This window comes from Heteronotia binoei, chromosome 4, assembly GCF_032191835.1.
Source record: "Heteronotia binoei isolate CCM8104 ecotype False Entrance Well chromosome 4, APGP_CSIRO_Hbin_v1, whole genome shotgun sequence".
NCBI lineage: Eukaryota > Metazoa > Chordata > Lepidosauria > Squamata > Gekkonidae > Heteronotia > Heteronotia binoei.
This window is the reverse complement of record NC_083226.1, coordinates 167,584,842-167,609,611: the sequence shown is the minus strand read 5'-3', so window position 1 is coordinate 167,609,611 and position 24,770 is coordinate 167,584,842. Positions and strand designations below refer to the sequence as shown.

At 45.8% G+C, this 24,770-nt stretch overlaps 2 protein-coding genes across 2 annotated transcripts in view; both read right to left on the bottom strand.

Moving 5' to 3' along the window:
* Nucleotides 1–24,770, bottom strand: part of RPL17 (ribosomal protein L17) — a 456,550-nt gene that overhangs the window by 339,859 nt on the left and 91,921 nt on the right. The window lies entirely within an intron of this gene.
* The window catches only part of DYM (dymeclin), a 421,761-nt gene that overhangs the window by 354,933 nt on the left and 42,058 nt on the right, over nt 1–24,770 (bottom strand). The window contains exon 3 of the mRNA XM_060236187.1: nt 15,146–15,198. Within this exon, the coding sequence (XP_060092170.1) occupies nt 15,146–15,198 (53 nt within the window). The remainder of the gene's footprint in view (nt 1–15,145; nt 15,199–24,770) is intronic.

Sequence of the window (24,770 nt, the reverse complement as noted above, 5' to 3'; positions counted from 1 at the left end):
TTTACAGGGGGAAGACCCTAGATGGTTATCACCGGAGGAAGCAGTAGTTCAGCCTAGCTTATGGAAAGTCACAAAACCAATTAGATATACTGATCTTTTGGATGATATGGATAAATTAAAAAATAACGAAGAGTTTGGCCAACCAGGGAGTGAAAATTGACTGGTGGTTAATGATGCAGATCACCGCGAAATTTAACAGAGATAAAATTTCAGGATTTACTAGACCGAACTATGATTTTGATAAACTGCTACCATCAGGCTCATATAGATTAATTAAAAGGGTATACAATTATGTTTTACATATGGAATTAGAAGATGAAGCAGTTAAGACCACAATGATAAAGTGGGCGCAGAATCTGGAGAAAAACATCATGTTAGACCAATGGGACATTTTATGGAAAAACAATTACAAAATAATCAAACCGGTCAGCTATAGAGAGAATTTCTTTAAAATGTTTCATAGGTGGTACTTCACTCCGTCCCGGTTGAGTAAAATGAAGATGGAAATGTCACCAAAATGTTGGAAATGTGAAGCTAAAATAGGCACTTTTTTCCACTGTTGGTGGACATGTGAACTAGCAAAAAAATATTGGGTTATGGTTTATAATTTATTAAAAGAGATTTTAAAGGTAAACATACAGCTAAAAGCTGAGATAATGCTTTTATCTTTAGTCCGGGATAATTTACCAAAAGAAGACGAATACATTACAGTTTACATTCTAACGGCCGCCAGAATCCTCTATGCCAAGGTCTGGAGACAAAAAATTATTCCCCAAAGGGATGAATTAATACAAAAAATTTTGAATATTGCGGAGATGGATATTCTTTCTAACATGATCAGAGGTTTATCAAAAAAAGAGGCAATTGACAAATGGAAAAAATTTCATGATTGGCTTGATTTATTAAAATGAATGAGGAAAGAGTGTAATAAGAAGATTGAAATGTTGAAATGGTTGCTAAGATAATGTATGTTGGAATTATCTATGTCTGTATACGCACAAGCAACTTCAATTCGTGTAATGTATTTAGATAAAGTATTTTGTGTTCTAAATAAAATCTTAAAAAAAAAAAAAAAAAAAAAAAAAAAGATAACATTCAGGGTTATTACACACGGAGGCAGGCAATGCCAAACCACCTCTGTATATCTTTTGCCCTGACATGGATGGCCCAGGCTAGCCCAGTCTCGCCAGATCTCAGAAGCTAAGCATGGTCTGTCCTGGTTAACATTTGGATGAGAGACCGCCAAGGAAATCCACGGTCACTACACAGAGGCAGGCGATGGCATGCCACTTCTGAAATCTCTTGCCTTGAAAAAACTATTGAGGTTGCGATAGGGCTTCTACAACTTGACGGCACTTCATACACACACATATCCTCCTAACTGTAATGGAATGCGATAAAGGGGATGCAGAATCCAGCATGAACGCACACAAGAAAGATTACACTCCATGACACCTCGTGGTTCCAGATGCTAATTCATAAACATGTAGCAAGTGTCCATGTCCCAGGAATTAAGATTGCGGGAAAAACACCAACAACCTCAGATATGCAGATGATACCACTCTAATGGCAGAAAGTGAGGAGGACCTAAAGAATCTCTTGTTGAGGGTGAAAGAGGAGAGCACAAAAGTAGGCTTGAAACTCAACATCAAAAAAACTAAGATCATGGCATCCGGCCCCATCACACCACGGCGACTAGAAGGAGAAGGCATGGAAGTAGTGACAGACTTCACATTTCTGGGATCCAAGACCACTGCAGATGGTGCTGGAGAAGAATCTTGAGAGTCCCTTGGACTGCAAGATCAAATCAGTCAGTCCTCAGGGAAATCAACCCAGGCTGTTCCCTGGAAGGTCAGATGCTGAAGCTCAAATACTTTGGCCACCCAATGAGAAGGGAGCACTCACTGGAGAAGACCCTGATGCTGGGAAAGGTAGAAGGCAAAAGAAGAAGGGGGCGGCAAAAGATGAGATGGCTGGACAGCGTTATTGATGTAACAAACACGAATTTGAACAGACTTCAAAGGATGGTGGAAGACAGTTGGAACTAGTGTGACTTTGTCCATGGGGTCGCAAAGAGTTGGACTCGACTGTGCGACTGAACAACAGCAAATAACAAAGCAAGTGTCCCGAAAAGCTGCAGCGCCTGGCAGGTTGAGTTCCCCTGCCCTGCTTGGCAAGTTTCTCCCTTCATATCGACTTCCAGTTACCTCTGCAGCAAACCACCTTTCTGCTTGTAATATATGCTTTCTTAGCCATTCACCCAACCAGAAAAACCCTCATTTATCTAAGACGTTTCTAATTTTGTAAAACACGTTCAGAAGTGTGGGTTGGAATGGATCCTGCAAAACCAGGTAGCATCGCCCAAATGATACTGACTTCAAAACTGCACATTCAGAGCACCGGTTTCAAAGAGTATGAGCACTCTCCATGCAAAAATTTGGACAGAGTTCAGAACTTTAATCTGGCTCTGTCTTTCTTTGGCCTTCCTCACATCCCTGTAACACCCACCGTGCCTCTAAAGGATGCTTTTTTTCTGTTTGGTAGGCATGTGTGTTTAAAGTGCTATCAAGCTGCACATAACTCATTGTGACCCCAGGAGGTTTTCCAGGCAAGTGATTAAGGAGACAGAGGTAGTCTGCCATTGCATTCCTCTGTAAGGTCTTCCTTGGTGGTCTCCCGTCCAAGTACCCACCATGCTTAGATTCTGAGATCTGACGAGATCGGACTGTGCTATTCTTTTGCACATCCTAGATATAAAGCAAGGGTGGCCAAACTTGCTTAACGTAAGAGCCACATCAAATAAACATCAGATGTTTGGGAGCCCCAAGATATGAATGTCAGATGTTTGAGGAAGGGAAGGGAAGGGAAGGGAAGGGAAGGGAAGGGAAGGGAAGGGAAGGGAAGGGAAGGGAAGGGAAGGGAAGGGAAGGGAAGGGAAGGGAAGGGAAGGGAAGGGAAAGGAAAGGAAAGGAAAGGAAAGGAAAGGAAAGGAAAAGGAAAGGAAAGGAAAGGAAAGGAAAGGAAAGGAAAGGAAAGGAAAGGAAAGGAAAGGAAAGGAAAGGAAAGGAAAGGAAAGGAAAGGAAAAGGAAAGGAAAGGAAAGGAAAGGAAAGGAAAGGAAAGGAAGGAAAGGAAAGAAGGAAAGGAAAGGAAAGGAAAGGAAAGGAAATAGATGAGGGGAGGAGAGGTGGGAAGAAAGCAACTTTCACTTTAAATGCATTCTCCAAGCTACCAACTGGCTTGGAGAAGTGATTTAAAGAGAGAAATAGAAATGCCTTCTCCAAGCCAGCCGATAGGATGGTGGGGGTTTTGAGAGTCTCACAATATGTGTGAAAGAGCCACACGTGGCTCCTGAGCCAGTCTGGCCACCCCTGATATATATAAATGTACACCAAGCTGGGAACCTCAGAGGCCTTGGTATTCTACGATCTGATGGCCATGCCTGTTTCCTTAGGAATAAAGGCAGGCATTCAATCATCGGGTGCGGTCTCCCCTTTTATTACAACTGTTACAATTTGAAGAGAAGAAGCCCCACTCCATAGAGACAAATGGGGCAGCTGTCTCGGCAATCATTGACTCCAAAAGTGAAGCAGAAATATATGAATAAAATAACCCAGCTTTTTGCTCAGCTTGCAAGACTGGAAGTTGCGTGATGAGTGCGAAGCTGCGCTTTCGGCTTCAGTAAATCTTTACGAAATTTAACAACCTGAAATGGAATCCAAGCCTGTGTCCTCCGCGAAGCCACGAGGCAGCCCTACAGAGGATTCATTGCACATCAACACATCTTCATGCAGTGGAACGCATTTTTTCCCCCCCTTGCGCTTCTCTTTGGCATGCTTATCAAAATCAAATGCATAAAACATGAAAGAAATGGATGCCAGATGCTACTGAAGCCAAGGAAAAAAGCACGGGAGCGAGCCAAACGCCTTCTAATTCCTTCACATTACTAGACCTCAAAAAGTTTCTCGGCTCATCCTTTGCCAAAGGCAGCGAGAGGTGGGGGTGGCATGCGAGGAGCTCAACAGTTCAGGCAAGAGCCGCAGCCAAGGTTCAGACCTGTCCCTGCTCCAGCCTGAGACCACTGCTGCACAAGACACGGGCAGGGGTCTGCGCCATGTTGCAGAGTGGGCAGAAGCTACAGTCCGGCCCTCTGCTCTTTTCCAGGGTGGGAGGGGCTGCGGTTCAGCGGAAGAGCATCTGCTTGGCATGCAAACAGTCCCAGGTTCAGTCACCAGCATCTCTAGCGAAAAAAAATCCAGCAGCGGATGATGTGAAAGACCTCTCCTTTGAGATCCTGGAAAGCCACTACCAGTCTGAGTAGACAGTACCGACTCTGATGGACCAAGGGCCTGATTTATTATAAGCCGGGGGGGGGGGGTGGGGTTGTAGCAGGAACTCCTTTGCATATTAAGCCGCAGCCCCTGATGTAGCCATCCTTCTGGAGCTTACAGTAGGCACTGTGCTAAGAGCCCTGTAAGCTCTAGGAGGATTGGCTACATCAGGGGTGTGTGGCCTAATATGCAAAAGGAGTTCCTGCTACAAAAAAAAAGTCCTGATTATAAGGAAGCTTCATGTGTGTTCCCCCTCATCCTACACTAGTGCCCCCACCCTCCATGGGAGCTCCTCTGCCTCACACGCCTTATGTGCAAGTCGGCAAATGCCTCCCGTGTGTGTGTCCTTGGGGAATCACGGAACGCTCAAGTCAGGCATGACCCTAAGACTCTCTTTCTACAGCAGCTGCGTGACACAGGACAGGGTGCACCGGCCACTCCGCTGTGGCTCCTGAAGCCGTTTGTTTATAAAATAATGCACAGGGTGGAGAGTTGGCAAAGAGAATTTTTTTTCTCTCCATCTCCTGAAAAAGGAGCTTCCCGATAAAGCTGTTGCGTGGTAGCTGCGGGACAGACAATAGGAAATGCTGCTTTACACTGCGAGGGACTCAAATGTGGGATTCGCTGCCAGAAGATGTAGCGACGGCTACAGACGGCTCTACACAGATCCATGGAGGAGAGGTATACCAGTGGTGACAAGCCATGGCAATTAAAGGGAACCCCCACGTTCAGAAACACTCAGAGTCCCAGTACCAGGAGGCAACATCAGGAGAAGGCCTTGGTCTCTCTGCCCTGTTGTTGGCTGTCCAAAGGAACTGGGTTTGCCACTGTGTGAGACAGGATGCTGGACTAGATAGATGGACCACTGGTTCGATCTAGCAGGGCTCTTCTTACTTTCTGTGAAGGCCTTGTTGTTGGGCCTCCAAAGGAAATGTTTGGCCACTGTGTGAGACAGGATGCTGGGCTAGACGGACCACTGATATGATCTAGCAGAGCTCTTGTGTTCTGTAGAGGCCTTGGCCTCTGTGCCCTGTTGTTGGGTCTCCGAAGGAAATGTATGGCCACCTGACTGGACTAGATGGACCACTTGTCTGATCCAGCACAACTCTTGTTTATGTTCTTGTGTTCTACAGGGCTTTTTGCTGTGCACCTGCTGTCAGTACACTTTGGCCTGTGAAGGTGAGACGGTGTTTCCCTATGCAAATATCTAGGAAATAGGCATGAGAAGCTCCTCAAAAGATGAAAGGTAGGAGAAAATATGTTTGGTAGGAGAAACTTAAGATCTGCTAACTTGTTGTGAGGAGAGGGGGAGAAAATGTCCTTTCCTTCTACAAATTGCCCTCGTGGAAACCACAGCAAGCCCATCCAAATGCACAAGAAGAAGAAAACTGCAGATTTATACCCCGCCCTTCTCTCTGAATCAGAGTCTCAAAGTGGCTCATGATCTCCTTTAACCTTCCTGCAACGAATGGTTGGCAGATGGAAAATGGCAGCGGCGTTCCAAACAGGAAAATAAATTAGAGAAAGCCTGGAGTACAGTGAATTGTAATGAATTAAGGCACCACCAAACCACTGCACCTGTAAACAAAAAGGATGGTCCCAGAAGAAAGATTATCTAAATCCAAAACGAGATTGGACCGGTTCTGGTATCATCGTTGGACTGCATTGAGTGAATGCTGCATAATTTATTTTATGGACAGTAGCAAAGTTATGTGCTCTGGATGGTATTTTTGTCACTGTAAATTTATATCGTTGTCACTGTAATTTTGTAATGCAAAGAAGGAATCACTTTAATTATATTTTGAAATTGTTTTGTACACTGAGAGTATTTTCTTGTCATTTCCTGGTTGTAAAACCTCCGTGGTCCCAGCATTTGTTTACATCAGCAGAAGGGCAGCTAAAAATGTTTTAAATTTAAAAAAAAATTAAAATGGGCTGAAAGGTTCTTTAGAAGATGATAATGGATTTATATCTCAGAGTCTCAGAGCGGTTCACAATCTCCTTTATCTCCCTCCCCCACAACTGAAACCCTGTGAGGTGGATGGGGCTGAGAGAGCTCTCCCAGAAGCTACTCTTTCAAGGACAGTTCTGCGAGGGCTATAGTTGACCCAAGGCCATTCCAGCAGCTGCAAGTGGAGGAGTAGGGAATCAAACCTGGTTCTCCCAGATGAGAGTCTGCACACTCAACCACTACTACACCACACTGGTTCTCCCTGAGCTTCTTCTTGTCTAGCCATCATAACAATGTAAAAGTCATACTCCATGAAGCAGGAAAAACTGGAATACTTCAAAGTAGACAGCATTTTACATTAACAAAGAAGCTTTCAGCAAAAGTGTGGGATTCTTTGCTCCCGTAAGATTGTTACACGTTTACCGTAAGGTTCTGGTGTTTTCCCCTCGTAGGTAAAATGAAGCTGCAGTTCCTCCTCTGACATCTGACAGACCAACACTTTGAGAAGGCAGCAAATAATAAACAGGGCATTGTGAGCTTGCCAGATGAAGAGGTGACTAGAAGAGAAAGAAACAAAGGAGTCAGTGACACACACCCCAGTGGAACATGCAGCGAGACTCACACTTAGGTGAGCATGCAGCAAACACGAATGTAGTCCCACAGGCCACCTGTATGAGGGTATCAGACTCAAAAATGTTGTGCCTATAATGACAGCAGTGAATACATCTGAGGGTCGGGCAGGAAGAATCTGTTTGCCCACCAGTGGTGAAGAAATAAGAGGACTTGGTGCTTTAAAGAATATGGCTTGAGAGAAAAGAAGCCACCCCCACTTCTGACCACTTCCTGAGGTTACTTAGCACTGACTTCTGGGGGAAAGAGCCCTGTAGTCTCCACCAGAGCAGCACTGCAAAGATGGGAAAAAAGAGCCTGGAACTCTTTTTGAGGGAAAGGTGGTTTTAATTTTATATTTTGGGGGAGGGCCTTTGTTTTGAGTTTGTAAACCACACTGGGCGCCAACGGTGACAGAAAGGCAGGATAAATCATAGAATCATAAGAGTTGGGAAGGACCTCCAGGGTCATCTAGTCCAACCCCCTGCACAATGCAGGAAACTCACAAAAACACCTCCCCCCCTAAATGCACAGGATCTTCATTGCTGTCAGATGGCCCTCGAGCCTCTGTTGAAAAACCTCCAAGGTTTCCAATGGTCTAAAGATACACGTAACGAAAAGGGAAGGTATTCCAATAAGCTGTTAATTTTCAAGAGGCGTTACGCTATATGAGGAACAGTAGATTACAAGTGGGGGACCTGCAAGGATTCATGGAGCGGGATCCCACCTTCCCATTGGCTCACTCCCTCTCACTTTTCCTCTTCGCCTCCCCCTCAGCAGTGCTTGCAGTGCCCTCTCTTCCTTTCTTCCCTACCCACAAGCCTATATTTTCCTGTTTCCTCTTCCTGGCAGCCTCTGGCTCTCTCCCCTCATTTTTCTGTCCCACTCCCCCATCTTCAGTTTTACCTTTTCTGTTCCTCTGCCCGCCAGCTCTACACTCACTTCCCATTGTCTGCTACCTTTTTTAGTCTCTTCCCCTCCCCTCCCCTCCCCGCCCCCTCCCCATCCTGTGCTACTGATTGAGGCTTGAAATTCGCAGCAACATTGGCTGGGGTGGCCTAGCAAACCGCGAAATGGCTGCTAAGATCTCAAAAATGGTTTTGCGTTCAGTTGCATGCTCTTCTTAAAGAAACGGACATTTGCTTCTGTGGTTGTTCCTCACCTGCAATATATGTCTTTCACGGGGCTTTTTTTGAGCAGGAATGAAGTTCCGGCTGGCTTGGCATCTGGGGCGTGTGGCCTAATAGGCAAATGAGTTCCTGCTGAGCTTTCTGAACAAAAAAACCCCTGTGCAAAACAACTGTGATGCCAGGGGGCATGGCCTAATATGCAAATGAGTTCCTGCTGGGGTTTTTCCCCCCAACAAAGAATCCCTGGTCTTTCATGTTTCATTTTTCCTACCTGCAAACCTGGGGCTTCCCCTGGCCTTTAAGAACAATACCGCCAGCTGTCTACATTAACTCCATTGTGTGGATTTTGTGACCCACCCTCTATGGCACAGTTCAGAATTACCGGTAGATGTAAAGATCATTACTAGGAATCATGTTACTAATACAACATGAGTTCAGGAATTTGGCTGGATAGTCCTTCCTGTGTCAAGTAGATTCTTAAACGCCACCACCAATGGGAACCTCTTAGGGTTTGTAGAATCTTTCGGGCTCAAGTGCCGTGTTCTACTGGAGAAAGTGTTCCTTCCAGACGTTTCGTTCTCAGCTGCGGAGAACATCCTCAGTGGCTCCAGCCTAGAAATAGCAGCTCTCTAGAAGCCCTGGCCTCACTCAATGCACAGCAGCCAAGAAGGTCAGAGCGCCTGCTCCGGCTGCAACGCCACTGAGGATGTTCTCCGCAGCTGAGAACGAAACGTCTGGAAGGAAAACTTTCTCCAGTAGAACATGGCACTTGAGCCCGAAAGATTCTACAAACCCTAATGATGTTACCAGCCGTGAAAACCTGAAATCTTTGATAATGGGAACCTCTGTTCCTTGTACTTCGTTTCCTTCCTCCAAGATCTCCTTAAGATTGAATCAGGACAGAATTTAAATAATTATCTGTACCCTACTTCCCGAAAGGGACCCCTTTCAGCACGTAAAAGCCCTGCTCTGTCAAGGAAAAGAGGATTTCACATTTTTACTCGTGTGCAGTATATTCTCAAGACAATGCATTGGTATAAAATCAAACCGAGGTTTAACTGCAAATCTTTTTCACATAAGCTAAAAAAACAAATGTTTATTTTGCAAGCTAGGCAGTCGGTAGCTCAACATAAGAAGCAATTGCTACATTCTAAATGGGAAAAAAACCATAAAATAATTGCTAAATCATTATCTTACATTTTTATCCTCCAAGGAATTTTGAGTCACAGGCTATAAACATAAGAAAGAAGAACCAAGATGTCGTTTTTATTGCCTCCCCTTCCCACCCTCAGAAATAATGGGACAGAACTGCCCTGTGCAACAGACACGCCGGGGATTAATACAAAAAAATTACATGAGGCAAATATTTGTTGTGTAACTGAGAACCAACAGTAAAAATTAAGACATTGCGGCTTTTCGACATTATACCTCATCATTCTATTAAATGCTCTGAGGTGTTTTATTTAAAACAGGATATCCAATTACAAACACTTAAGAGAACAGGACACTTTGCTGACTGAAAAACCCAACCCTGAAAAATATCTGTGTGGGCATAACCTCAGCCTTTATTACTGATATTACATGGGTATCATGGGAGGGGTTGTGGCTCAATGGCAGAAGACCTGCTGAGCATGCAGAAGGCCCCGGGTTCAATCCTCGGTGTCTCCAGCTGAAAAAAGATCTGACGGTTGGTGACGCCGAAGACCTCCACCCGTAACGTTGGTGAGTCAAGCCCAGTCACAGCAGACGTTACTAACCGTTGAAAGACCAGTGGACTGACCCAAGCGAAAGACACTTAGTGGATGCAATATCTGTGGCAAGCAGTTTGGTTTAAGGCTCACGTGGACATCACACTATGAGTGATCCATCTACAATCCCTAGGACAGCGGTGTCAAACATGCGGCCTGGGGGCTGAATCAGGGCCCCAGAGGGTTCCTATTGGGCCCCCGAGCAACTGGCTGTCATCTGCTTCCTTCTCCCTCTCTCTTGCTTCTTTCTGCATCGCAGCTTGCATTGCCAGGCTTGCTCAATCGCACAGGAGCTACAGAGCAAGACCTTTACTTTCTCCATTGGCTGAGGCTCCTCCCTTGGGGAGGAAGGGAGGAGGAAGAGCTTGCTTTGCCAAGCTCTCTCAATCACACAACAGAACTACTGAGCCAAGCCTCTCTTCCTTCTACTGGCTGAGGCTCCTCCCCCTCTTGGTCCTCTAAGGAAGGAAGGAAGGAAGGAAGGAAGGGAGGGAGGGAGGGAGGAAGGAAGGAGCCAGAGCTTCCTTTGCCCAGTTCCCTGGATCGCACGGAGGAGATACAAAGAAAGCACCTTTAAAACCAACGAGTGCTAATACGTTACGCATGATTGAAGGTTTTTTTTTTTAAATCAAAATCTTTAATTATGTTTGTCTGTGTCCTTTATAAAACTTATCTCTCTGCTACCTAATCTTAAATAGGTACACACATGGCCTGGCCTGACGTGGCCCAGCCCGACATGTCCTATTTATGTCAGATCCAGCCGTCATAACAAATGAGCTCGACACCCCTGCCCTAGGACAACGACCCTGTTGAGCTTTCTACCTTCTTGGGGCCTGCCAGAAGATTACGCCAGCCAGGGGACACCAGACATGAAAGAGAGAGACCTGGGCTAGTTGCAAAACGCAAAAGCTGCTATTACTAGCAATTACTTCACAGCAGCTGAGTGCCGCTTTGATGCAAAACAGGCTTGCTGGCGAGGATGGAGGATGGACGCCCAAAAGAACAGAGGGAGAACTTTGTGCTAAGCTCACAACAGCGATGGTTTAGTAACACTTTGTAATCAATAATTTAATAGTTTTTCATGTTCTATTATAGTTTAATTATGTTGCATGTTTTAATTATGCTGCGACCCACCCTGAGCCTGTGTGCGGGGGTAAAAGGTAAAGATATTCCCTTGTGCAAGCACCAGTCGTTTCCAACTCTGGGGTGATGTTGCTTTCACGTTTTCACAGCAGACTTTTTGCGGGGTGGTTTGCCATTGCCTTCCCCATCTTTTACACTTCCCCCCCAGCAAGCTGGGTACTCATTTTACCGACCTCGGAAGGATGGAAGGCTGAGTCAACCTTGGGCCGGCTACCTGAACCCAGCTTCCACCGGAATTGAACTCAGGTCATGAGCAAAGCTTAGGACTGCAGTACTGCAGTTTTACCACTCTGCGCCACGGGGCACTGTGTGCGGGGGTGTGTGTGTGTGCTAATAATCAAAGAAAACAAACAAACCTTGATTAGGGGCCTTCTTAAGACTATGAGAAGGATGAAGAGGTCCCAAACCTATTTCCAGCACAAGTCAAGTGTACCTCAATACTGTCAAATGATGATGCCAAAACCATTCCTTACTGTCTTTCTGAATCAGTACGATGCCTGCATAGTACAGTCACCACTTTGTGCTAACCCCAGTTTGTCAAAATAAACAAAAAAGCACACAAAACTCCACCCTTTTTCCCCTTTCCAAAATCCATCCCATAGAACAGGGGTGGCCAAACTTGCTTAACATAAGAGCCACGTAGAATAAATGTCAGACGTCTGAGAGCCACAAGACATGAACATCAGATGTTTGAGAGCCACAAGACAGGGAGGGTGGGAAGAAAGGTGAAAGAAAGCAAATAGATGGAGGAAGAGGGAGGTGGAAAGAAAGCAACTTTAACTTTAAATATATTCTCCAAGCTGCCAGCTGGCTTGACTTGGAGAAGTGGTCTTCTTTCTCCAAGCCGGCCAACAGGGTAGTGGGGGCTTCAAGAGCCACACAATATGTCTGAAAGAGCCACATGTGCTTCCTGAGCCACAGTTTGGCCACCCCTGCCATAGAAGATCCCATAATCCTACATGGCCTACCAACTTCGCTTCTGTGTTTTACATCTGAATAGCGTGGTCTGGCTTAGGTAGGCCTATTGCTTGTGTGGTTCCAGATCCCACAGACGAAAAAAGTGCACAGGGAATGCAAAATCAGTTTCCAAAGTTTATCATATCTGTCTAAAACCATGTCACCTAGGGTGAGCAGCATACACTCCCCATTGCTCTACCATCCCCTCTGCCATACACGTGGGGTGCTAAATTTTCTAGTACTTAACAGGCAACTGCCCTGAGCTGGCTAGCTCCATTTCATCAGATCTCAGAAGCTAAACAGGGTTGAGCCTGGCTAGTATCGAGACAGGAGACCTCCAAGGAATACCAGGTTCGTGAAGCGGAGGCAGGCAATGGCAAACCACCTCTGAAAGTCTGCTGGCTTGAAAATCTAAGTCAGCTGTGATGGATGGCAAAAAAAAAGGGGGGGGGAATTAACGAACACTTAACATGCATCACACTTACTTTTGACATTCTGCTGAAATCTTTAACTCTTTGGTTCTAGAAAGGAAGACTTTAATCAGCGCGGTGAGATTGCCTGTCCGAGGATTGTTCCCCGCTAGAATTGAAAAGAATGCACACAACATTTCTCATTATGCAAGGACTATTGACATCTTCAAAACATCAAGGCCACGACCCTACGTGGAAGTCATTCAATTGTAACAAATCCTATATGTGAGAGCAAACTCAGTCATACCCACTCGCATACCAGAATAAACCCAATTCTATATTGAAATAAACTCAGCTGTACAGAGCGCTGTTGTTTGAAGTAAATACATCCCTCTGTGCCCACCCCACCCCAAAGGATAACATCCCAACACCTGATAGGCGGACCTACGGCACACACTTGCCAGGTGTTGGAGCAGTGGGTGAACCCTGAGCTCTAGTTTCAGTGGTGTTATCACATCTTCTAACGCCGTCTTGTAAAAAGTCTGCCATGAAAACGTTGTGAAAGCAACATATGAACATATGAGCATGCCTTATACTGAATCAGACCCTTGGTCCATCAAAGTCAGTACTGTCTTCTCAGACTGGCAGCGGCTCTCCGGGGTCTCAAGCTGAGGTTTTTCATGCCTATTTGCCTGGACCCTTTTTGGAGATGTAATCAAAGTAATACTGAAAGAAGGTAGATGATATAAGGCAAAATACACAAGGCGCTGATGGCCAGGGCTTTTTTTGTAGCAGGAACTCCTTTGCATATTAAGCCACACACCCCTGATGTAGCCAATCCTCCTGGAGCTTACAGGGTTCTTCTTACAGGGCCTGCTGGAAGCTCCAGGAGGATTGGCTGCATCAGGGGGGTGTGGCCTAATAGGCAAAGGAGGTCCTGCTAGAATTCCTTACAGGGCTCTTTTCACAGGGCCTGCTGTAAGCTCCAGGAGGATTGGCTACATCAGGGGTGTGTGGCCTAATATGTAAATGAGCTCTTGCTACAAAAAAAGCCGTGCTGACTGCCATCAGCAACCTTTGAAAAAAGTAAGTGTGGAACAGATATCAGCACTGGCATCTGCTTTTCATTAATTTAGGTTCTGCTAGTTCACTGTTCAATCTTCCTTTCTGTTGCTTATTGGACTGAATCCTGTTTTTCTGCCAGTGGAAAGAGGGAGGAGGGATTTTCACTGATTCCCCCCTTTCCACTGCAGACCCCCACGTCACCCCCCAAAATTCTGTAACATGCCATAACACTTACCCCTGTGTTGTTGTGGTGTACATTTCCCTGTCCCTCTTCAGAGACAGCTAACAATGTGAAGGGCAGGCAGAGAAAATCATGACGGCACTGCATGAGGTACATTTGACTAAATGCACCAACGGGAGAAGAGAAGATACTGGGCTGCCATTTTCAGCAACCCGTCTCCCCTAACATCTAGCTCTGTCCTCAGTTTTCAATAAATCATTATAACCAGGGTTTTGTATGTGTTTTTTTTAGAAGGAAGACAGAGTAACGCAGTTCCAGCTGGCTTGGTAGCAGGGGTGTGGCCTAATATGCAAATGAGTTCCTGCTGGGCTTTTTCTACCCCCCCCCCGGATTATAACAAGGGAAAAGTGCCATAGATTAGGTCAACCAATGGCTGTCAGCCATGACACCATCCTGTAAAAAATGCAAGCTGTATTCTAAGCCCATCTAAGCTCTCTGGAGCCATAGACAGAAGTTTTAAAGTAAATACTTTAAAATGAACCTTCGTGTTCAGGGAACCTTTGTGTTCTGCCCTCTTTCCACTGGCAGAAAAACAGGAGAGCCAGTTTGGTGTAGTGGTTAAGTGTGCGGACTCTTATCTGGGAGAACTGGGTTTGATTCCCCGCTCCTCCACTTGCACCTGCTAGCATGGCCTTGGGTCAGCCATAGCTCTGGCAGAGGTTGTCCTTGAAAGGGCAGCTGCTGGGAGAGCCCTCTCAGCCCCACCCACCTCACAGGGTGTCTGTTGTGGGGGAGGAAGGTAAAGGAGATTGTGAGCCGCTCTGAGATTCTTCGGAGTGGAGGGCGGGATATAAATCCAATATCTTCTTCATCTTCTTAGTCAGCTCTAGGGTTGCCAGGTACCCCATGGCCAACAGCAAGGGGATTTGGGGGGGGGGGGGGTAAGATTTCCATCTCCAGGTTGGAAAACCCCCTGGAGATCTGGGGGTGCAGCTTGGGAAGGGGAGGGACCTCAGTGGGGTACAATGCCACACAGTCCCCCCTCTAAAGCATCCATTTTCTCCAGAGGAACTTATCTCTGTCATCTGGAGCTGTACTCAGGCCCCACCTGGAGGCTGGCACCCCTAGAAAGACCTTTTTTTAATGCTCAAGCTTTAAATTCAGGACAGACTGAAAGAGGATCAAATGCAGAAATAAAAGCGGCCAAAGCGGGCACAGATTCCAGATCCCTTTTCATACTCCATCGCTGCTTTTATCTTCTGCAGTTCCTCCTGTGAATAAATGCTTTAAAATTCTTTTTTTTTTTAAATAGGGGGAGAAAAAAAACAACCTGTTCTATTACAACTTAATATAGCTGTGCCCAAGCCACTTCCTGTGACAGCATGCAAAATAAAGCAAAAACCTGTGAAAACTTTATGTTCAAACAGCACATGCGGGGACAATATGTCTGCATTTAGGCTTGGAAGCAAAGGGTGGCTTTAAAAATCCCATGCGCAGAGCACAGATGGGAGATATTAAATGTACCGCAGATACAAAGGTTTATAGCGCAGTGTGATTTACTAGGAAAGCTGACAATATGAAGAACACTGGAATAAACGCCAACATCAAAATAGCCTCTTACCTAAAGACTTGCAGACTGAGACTGCAGCTTCTTCCAAAAGCTTTAACTCGGTGCTGAAGACAAAAGAAAGAAACGGATTATTAACGATACCTTGAGCTTGCAGAAGGTGGTCGTCAAATAAAGACAAAGTTGTTCAAAAGCAAAGCAACTAACATCAGTTATTATGAAGCTTGTCAGTCTTGTATCTCGGGAAGTTTTTAGCCATCCCAGGGGCTCAGATAAAAATGAAAATAAAAACCCAACAGCCACGTCACAATGAAAAACTCACCAAAACGTAACACAGTACAATGTAAGGTAAAACTACTCAGTGCCGCTTTGGTTCCTGCTACTAAAAACACAGGCTAAATAGGAATGTGTTACACAAGTTTGCCAAACAACTTGGGTTTTCTGAACATAAGAGACGCCATGTTGGATTAGGCCAATGGCCCACCCAATCCAACACTCTGTGTCACACGGCCAAGAAACCAGGCGCCATCAGGAGGTCCATCAGTGGGGCCAGGACACTAGAAGCCCCCCCCCCCCGTTGCCCTCCACAAGCACCAAGAATACAGAGCATCACTGCCCCAGACAGAGAGTTCCAACAATACGCAGTGCCTAATAGCCACTGATGGACCTCTGCTCCACTTGTTTATCCAATTCCCTCTTGAGGCTGTGTATGCTGGCAGTTGTCACCACCTCCTGTGGCAGTGAATTCCATGTGTCAATCACCCTTTGGGTGAAGAAGTGCTTCCTTTTATCAGTTCTAACCTGACTTCTCAGCAATTTCATTAAGGTTTGAAAAGTTCATATCCAAGTTCAAAAGCCAAGTACAGGAGCTTATAGCTGTGTGTCTACAATGCACAAAGCACTTCATTACGAACCGATGCTTACGCTGGGTGACCTGGGCCAGTCACACTCTCTCAGCCCAGCCTACCTCACAGGGTTGTTGTGGGGATAAAATGGAAGAGAATATTGTAACCTGCTTTGGGTTCTGTGTGGGAGAAAGGCAGGGTTCAGATGAATCAAATAAATAAATTACCCTGAGCCTACTTTGCCAGAGATGACAAAGCACACATCTGGCTATTCCATCTGCTTTATTAAATCACACACGAAATTGGTTCAACTCACTATGGTATGCGAGAGAAACTTCTTGTAGTGAAACACTGTTGGATTTAGACTTCTGCCAATGGTTTAGAGCAGCAGTTCCTAACATTTTCTGTATGGTGATCTTTTTGTTGTTCAGTCGCACAGTTGCGTCTGACTCTTTGCAACCCCATGGACAAAGTCACAGCAGGCCCTCCTGTCTTCCACCATCCTCCAAAGTCTGCTCAAATTCATGTTGGTTACATCAGTAATGCTGTCCAGCCATCTCATCTTTTGCCACCCCCTTCTTCTTTGGCCTTCTGTCTTTCCCAGCATCAGGATCTTCTGCAGTGAGTGCTCCCTTCTCATTTGGTGGCCGAAGTATTTGAGCTTCAGCTTCAGCATCTGAACTTCCAGGGAAAAGTCAGGGTTGATTTCCTTTAGGACTGACTGATTTGATCTTCTTGCAGTCCAAGGGACTCTCAAGATTCTTCTCCAGCACCACAGCTCGAAAGAATCTATTCTTCTGCACTTGGCCTTCCTTATAGTCCAACTCTCACAGCCATACATTACTACTGGGAATACCATAGCTTTGACTATACAGATTTTTGTTGGCAGGATGATGGCTCTACATTTTATTATACCACCTATTTTGCCATAGCTGTCCTCCAAAGGAGCAAATGTCTTTTAATTTCATGGCTGCAGTCACCACCTGCAGTGATCTTGGATCCCAGGAATGTGAAGTCTGTCACCACTTCCATGTCTTCCCCTTCTATTTGCCAAGGGGTGATGGGGCTGGATGCTATGATCTTAGTGTTTTTTTATGTTCAGTTTCAAGCCTAACTTTGTGCTCTCCTCTTTCACCCTCAACAAGAAGTTCTTTAGGTCCTCTTCACTTTCTGTCATTAGAGTGGTGTAATCTGCACCAAAACCAGCTGGATCAGACATGGACTGGTCACCAAACCAAGTAATTTGGACTTGTATGGTGATCTTGTATGGACTTGTATGGTGACCAATCCATGTCTGGCCCAAGGGTTTCTGGTGCTCTAGACAAACTATGACCTTGGCATCCATTTCAGCATCCCGCTTCTTACAGTGGCTAACCAGATGTTTTGGAGAAACTAAGAGACATTGGGCACGGCTCCCCCTAATATGTACCCCAAACAATTGGCATTTTGAAGTACACAGCCTTTGTATATGGAGGTTACGTTCCATCCTTCGACTGCCCTCTTCTTCTCCATTACTCCCTCTTATCTACCCTAAGACTCTCACTCTAAAAAACCTCTAGGGCATGCTTTATTTGATCAACGTGTATACATAGAGAAGGAGAAAAAAAATGCCAACTGATATATGATGTAGAAGATACTGTTTCCAGGGTCAGAACTTATACAAAAGAAAACAATGGAAAGGGCAGGAATGGCACCGGTAGGTCCTTAGGACTAGAACTCCAGAAGCCCTCCCACTGTTGCCCTCCAAGCACCAAGAACACAGAGCATCACTTGCCCCAGACAGAGTGTTCCATCTATACCTTGTGGCTAAGATGAACCTCTGCTCCATATATTCATCCAGTTCCCTCCTGAAGCTGTCTATGCTTATAGCCGCCACCACTTCCTGCGGCAGTGAATTCCACCCGTTAATTACTTTTTTGGGTGAAGAAGTACTTCCTTTTTTCTGTTCTGCAAACTGCACATTCTAAAGTATAGACGGAAGACCAGTGCAGGTAGTAAGTGGTCATGGCTGGGACCAAGGACGTTATATCTAAACGTGAGCTAGTTTCTGGTCCAGTAGAGACCAACAAGATTTTTGCGCAATGCTCCCTTTTGAGCTGCAGAGTCCTGTGAGCAAAAATTCTATTTTGTGAGCAACTGCCATTAAAGCTGTGAGCTGCTACATAAATTATTGTGTTCTGGGGTCATCCTTCCTGAGATAAGACAAAAATGTGTGAGCCAGAACACTGGATCCAACCCAATGACTTGTTCCTTGTCAAGCCGTGGTTGTAATAACACGTTCGTGTCCGGGTCATCCTGCAACCAGGGGAGGGACGGTGGCTCAGTGGTAGAGCATCTGCTTGGGAAGCAGAAGGTCCCAGGTTCAATCCCTGGCATCTCCAAAAAAGGGTCCAGGCAAGTAGGCCTGAAAATCCTCAGCTTGAGACCCTGGAGAGCCGCTGCCAGTCTGAGAAGACAATACTGACTTTGATGGACCGAGGGTCTGATTCAGTATAAGGCAGCTTCATATGTTCATGTTCAACTAGATATCAATAAGTAGGGCTTTTTTTTTGCAGCAGGAACTCCTTTGCTTATTAGGCCATGTCATCCTAATGTAGCCAATCCTCCTGGAGTTTACAGTGGGTCCTGTATTAAGAGCCCTGTAAGCTCTTGGAGAACTGGCTACATCAGGGGTGTGTGGCCTAATATGCAAAGGAGTTCCTGCTACAAAGAAACCCAGGAGATAAGAGTAGGACGCTTCCATTGTTTTTGCCTGTTCCGATACGCTGTATTAGTGGCCCTAATTATGGGACTGAGTTGATCATTCCCGTGTTAATGCCTAGAATTTCATCAATAAGCTTTGGTATTAACTTTGGAAAACAGATGTCTTTCTCGCCCTCTAGGGCCAAGACCATCTGGAAGGCATCTGACTTTCATAAATGCCACTCTGAGCAACTGAAAGCATGGCTCATAGCTACTAAAATCCATTTGCATTAATTATCATAATTATTTATAAAGCTTGTCAAGATCTAAGTACTGTTCGAAAGCTGAATACATTAAGGCATGTCCTGCCTCCAGATTCCCAAGCTATAATCACGACGTTTTACACGAGGAAACACATCAGTTGATAATAGTCACTTTTGATTCCAAACGTGCTCAGCCCTAGGAAACAGAAACCTTAGACAGGTCCAATGTGTGATTTTTACAGAAGTATACTGTACGCAAGATGGTCAGGCCCAACCGATTACAGCTCCCCTAATGTGCATACATGTCTTTTACATCTACTCAATGCAGATTTAGGGGCTAGAAATTGCTTTTCAGAAATGAAAGCCAAGATTCTGAGGATGACAGATTCCATGCTGAAAAGCCAAATTCCACATCTGCTAAATGCAGTTGCTGGATAGTAGCATATAGTCAAGCCCACTACAGACAGCACAGGAAACAGAGACAAAAGAAGCCTAGTTAGGGACATGCCCAGGAAGAAGGTCTCAAGGGACCAAATAGAGTTGCCAAAACAAGGCTCTTATAGACAGCTTCAAGAGGACAATATAGAGTCCGTATAAACATATGGAGCAAAGGTCCATCAGTGGCTATAAGCCAAAAGGTATAGGTGGAACACTCTGTCTGAAGTAGTAATGATCTGAGTTCTTGGTGCTTGGGGGAGGGGCAACAGTGGGAGGGGCTTCTGGAGTTCTGGCCCTGCTGGTGGACCTCCTGATGGTACCTGGGTTTTGGCCATTGTGTGACACAGAGTGTTGGACTGGATGGGCCACTGGCCTAATCCAACACAGCTTCTCTTATGCTCTTAAGGTAATGCAACAGGGGAGTTAGAGCTGGAAGGAACTTCTAGAATGTAAAGGTGACAAGACACAACACAAGAATGAAATATGTATATACAGACAATGTCAACAAGCATTCTTTAATATTACAATTCTGTCAACAGACCACCCCACAAGAGCTCCAGAGTATGAATGCCCTGTAGATTATTTGGGAATAACCTGCTGCAACTCCCAGGTCTGGACATACATCATGTGCAAAAGCACAAATGCCCACCATGCCAAATTTACTGTCTTCTCATCAAAACCCCTCTTCTAGTCAGTGGCAAAAGCCTCTGGAAAGGGTTTGCATCTGAAAAATAGATCTGGTAGAACAAGATAAGGACTGAGCCATTCCTTAAGGGCTGTGCCACATGAGACCACGTTTCATCTGGAGGTGGAAAGCGTCATCAAGTCACATCCAACTTATGGCAATCCTGCGTAGGGATTTGAAGGCGAGAGACGTCCAGTAGTGGTTTGCCACTGTCTACCTCTGCATCATGACCTTCGAAGGTCTCCCATCCAAATACTTGCTGGGATTGACCCTGCTTAACTGGCGAGATCTGACAAGGCTATCCCATGAGTGTCAAACATGCGGCCCATGGGCCGGATCAGGCCCCTGGAGGGCTCCTATCAGGCCCATGAGCAACTCGCTGCTGCCTGCTTCCTTCTCCCTCTCTTGCTCCTTCTGCATCACGGCTTGCTTTGCCAGGCTTGCTCATCAAGCTACAGAGCAAAGCCTCTATTTTCTACAATGGCTGACCAGCACATGAAGCAACTTATGTACAAAAGCTTGCAATATCCAGCCATTTCACGTTTTCTTCTGGCTCAGAGACTCAAAGCATTGACCGTCAGATTTCTGTAATGAATGTCTTCGCAGTGGAGGACGGTAAGCAGTGGGGTGCCGCAGGGCTCGGTACTGGGTCCCATGCTCTTTAACTTGTTCATAAACGATTTGCAGTTGAGAGTAAGCAGTGGCCAAGTTTGCGGATGACACTAAATTGTTCAGGGTGGTGAGAACCAGAGAGGATTGTGAGGAACTCCAAAGGGATCTGTTGAGGCTGGGTGAGTGGGCGTCAACATGGCAGATGAGGTTCAATGTGGCCAAGTGCAAAGTAATGCACATTGGGGCTAAGAATCCCAGCTGCAAATACAAGTTGATGGGGTGTGAACTAGCAGAGACTGACCAAGAGAGAAATCTTGGGGTCGTGGTAGATAACTCACTGAGAATGTCAAGAGAGTGTGCGATTGCAATAAAAAAGGCCAACGCCATGCTGGGAATTATTAGGAAGGGAATTGAAAACAAATCAGCCAGTATCATAATGCCCCTGTATAAATCGATGGTGCGGTCTCATTTGGAATACTGTGTGCAATTCTGGTCACCGCACCTCAAAAAGGATATTATAGCATTGGAAAAAGTGCAGAAAAGGGCAACTAGAATGATTACAGGTTTGGAACACTTTCCCTACGAAGAAAGGTTAAAACGCTTGGGGCTCCTTAGCTTGGAGAAACGTCGACTGCGGGGTGACATGATAGAGGTTTACAAGATTATGCATGGGATGGAGAAAGTAGAGAAAGAAGTACTTTTCTCCCTTTCTCACAATACAAGAACTCGTGGGCATTCAATGAAATTGCTGAGCAGTCGGGTTAGAACGGATAAAAGGAGGTACTTCTTCACCCAAAGGGTGATTAACATGTGGAATTCACTGCCACAGGAGGTGGCAGCGGCTACAAGCATAGCCAGCTTCAAGAGGGGGTTAGATAAAAATATGGAGCAGAGGTCCATCAGTGGCTATTAGCCACAGTGTGTGTGTGTGTGTGTGTGTGTGTATAAATTTTTGGCCACTGTGTGACACAGAGTGTTGGACTGGATGGGCCATTGGCCTAATCCAACATGGCTTCTCTTATGTTCTTATGTGTTTGTCTATGTCCTTTATAAAGTTTATATCTCTGCTACCTGGCATTACATTTTGTGACACACATGGCCCGGTTCGACGAGGTCTCCTTTATGTCAGATCCGGCCCTCATAACAAATGAGTTCGAAACCTCTGGGCTATCCAGGAACAGGGTGGATTTCATCTACATGAGTAGATAAAATTTGTTATCCAGTCTTCACTAGAAGGTAGCCTATTAGTTTCCCACTTATCAAGTGCGGACACTTTTTACTGTGTGAAAACTGTGCACATGTACTTGATAGCATATAGATCAGGGGTGGCCAAACTGTGGCTTGGGAGTCACATGTGATTCTTTCACACATATTGTGTGGCTCTTGAAGGCCCCACTGACCTGTCAGCCAGCTTGGAGAAAGCATTTCTCTCTTTAAATAATTTATCCAAATCAAGCCAGCCAGCAGCTTGAATAATGCATTTGAAGTTAAAGTTGCTTTCTTTCCACCTCTCCTTTCTCCTCCCTCCCTACCTTCCTCCCTTCCTTGTGGTGGCTCTCAAACATCTGACATTCCTATTTTGTGGCTCTTAGACATCTGACATTTATTCTATGTGGCTCTTATGTTAAGCAAGTTTGGCCGCCCCTGATATAGATATTTTTGAAAACATGGGGAGCCAGAAGTGTGTACGCAAAACAGAAACCATGACTTTTTCCCTTTTCCTACACAAGATATGCATAAATTCCCCCCCACATCCATTTAACAAAATTGTGCGAAAGGTTGTGGTTGTTCTGAGATGTATTGTCTCGAGTGCTTCGACGACTTTCTGGTCCTATTTGCCATTAAAGGCACTACTTGCTGTTAATGGCCAATTCAGTATTAAATGGTGCTCAAGAGTAAGTGTGGATGAGGAAAGCAGACAGCTGAGAAGTTCTCGTGATCACCTGCTTCCCAAGACAAGAGCAGGCTATTTGCCGCAGCCAACTCCGTGCAATCAAAGCCGATGCAAGAGATCTCTATCCAAGAGCCATCCTCACACTCAAGTGCCTACTCATACCAGGTTGTTTTTATATATATATATTCCCAGACCGCCTGCTCACAGGATAATTATACATCATCCCACATGTTCTCAATAGGATCCCTCACTTGTAAAAACACTACAGGCGCTTATGCTCAAAGCTCTCCAGGGAATTTAAACTATAAAGCTGACTCGTCGCAGGGAGGCTCAAGCTCTCCCACTCTGAAGAGAAACTAAGGATTATGGGAATGAGACTGAATGGACTAACCCTCTCCAGTTGCCATGTTCCGAGGAAGACCTGAATTAAGATGTGGTAGAAGGCAGCGATCTGGCCAGCAATGATAAATGCCCGATGGCATGGTAGTATGATGCATATTATTCAGTATATGCTGTCCTCACTAAAGAGAACTACATATTACACACAAGTAGGGACACGATGCCATTATGCATGCCCTGCCAACCACTAATTTCCCCTTGCAAATGTCCCTGCAATCATTTTAATATTGTCTTCCTTTCTGCAAGAGGCCCGGCTATTGTGGATTACAGCTGGGACCAGTGTTCCCTCTAAGCTGAGTTAGCGTGAGCTAGCTCACAGGTTTTTAACCTCCAGCTCACGCATTTTTGTCTTAGCTCAGGAAGGATGACCCCAGAGCACAATAATGTATGCAGTTGGTCACAACTTTAATATCAGTAGCTCACAAAGTAGAATTTTTACTCACAAGACTCTGTAGGGTTGCCAAGTCCAATTCAAGAAATATCTGGGGGCTTTGGGAGTGGAGCCAGGAGCAAGGTTGTGACAAGCATAACTGAACTCCAAAGGGAGTTCTGGCCACCACATTTAAAGGGCCCACACACTTTTTAAATGCCTGCCTTCCACTGGAAATAATGAAGGATAGGGGCACCTTCTTTTGGGAGTCAAAGAATTGGACCCCCTAGTTCAATCTTTTTGAAACTTGGAGGGTATTTTGGAGAGAGGCACTGGATGCTGTGCTGAAAACTTGGTGCCTCTACCTAAAAAACAGTCCCCCCCACAGCCCCCCCGAGACCTGGGTGCGCGAGGGGGAGACGGTAGCTCTCTCCCAGACCGTTCCCCCAGGATACTCGGTCTTTCATCAGTCATGGACTAGCGGGCGGGGGGGGCACTTTTCATACGAGAGGCTTACTCCTTTAGGGCTCTTCCGGCTCCAGAGATTCCGGGCGTTGAATGTGTTGGCCTGATGTGGGATGTTGGGGAGGGGTTGGCGATCTGGCTGGTGTACCGACCGCCTAACGCACCAGCCGGCGCCTTACCATCCCTGGTGGAGGCCGCGGCGGGCTGGGCGCTGGAGCACCCAAGGCTTTTGGTCTTGGGTGACTTCAATGTCCATGCCGACAACGCGGCATCCAGCCAGGCGATGGACCTGGTGTCATCCATGGCGACACTAGGACTCTCCCAGGTTGTTACAACACCCACTCATCAGGCGGGACACAGGTTAGACCTGGTCTTTGCGGCCGGAATATCAGTGACTGATATTGCAATGGAAGCAGTGCCATGGTCAGATCACTTTGCCCTGGTTGCAGCCCTAAATAGAGAGTTTCCATACAAGTGTTGCTGGACCACACATCAGGCTTTTTTTCACAAGCTGAGTCTGCTTCCCTTCTCATGAGGAGTACTGAGGCCTAGACTCTACGGTGACTTACCTGTCTGTCCAAGCATTTCTTTATCAGAGGGAAAATCTTGAGTTGCCAGGCATGTACTCCTGCACCTGGTCCATGTCTCTGCCATTCCATGCTGGAACCTTCAGGCTTCAGTGCCTTGCTGGCTCAAGGTCCCTTTAGGGTGACAATGGAAAGCCCATCTCACCGGAAGGTTCTGCCATGGTGGGGTCTAGGGACAGCTTGTCCTACTCTTATCTTCCCATGCTAATCCAGAGCGGTCCAAGACAAGGAGGCTATAACTGCCTTCCTGGCTACAATTCCATGTTGATTGACCACAAATGAGATCTCACACCTCAGTTGTAGAATACTGGAGGATCTCCTCACTACTTTCTGATACTTTGCATCTGGTTCAATAAAATACCAGTTTTGTAACTGAGGATGACAAAAATCTATTATGTTTATTTTTTTAAACAAAGTCTTAGTTTTTGTGTCTGCTTCA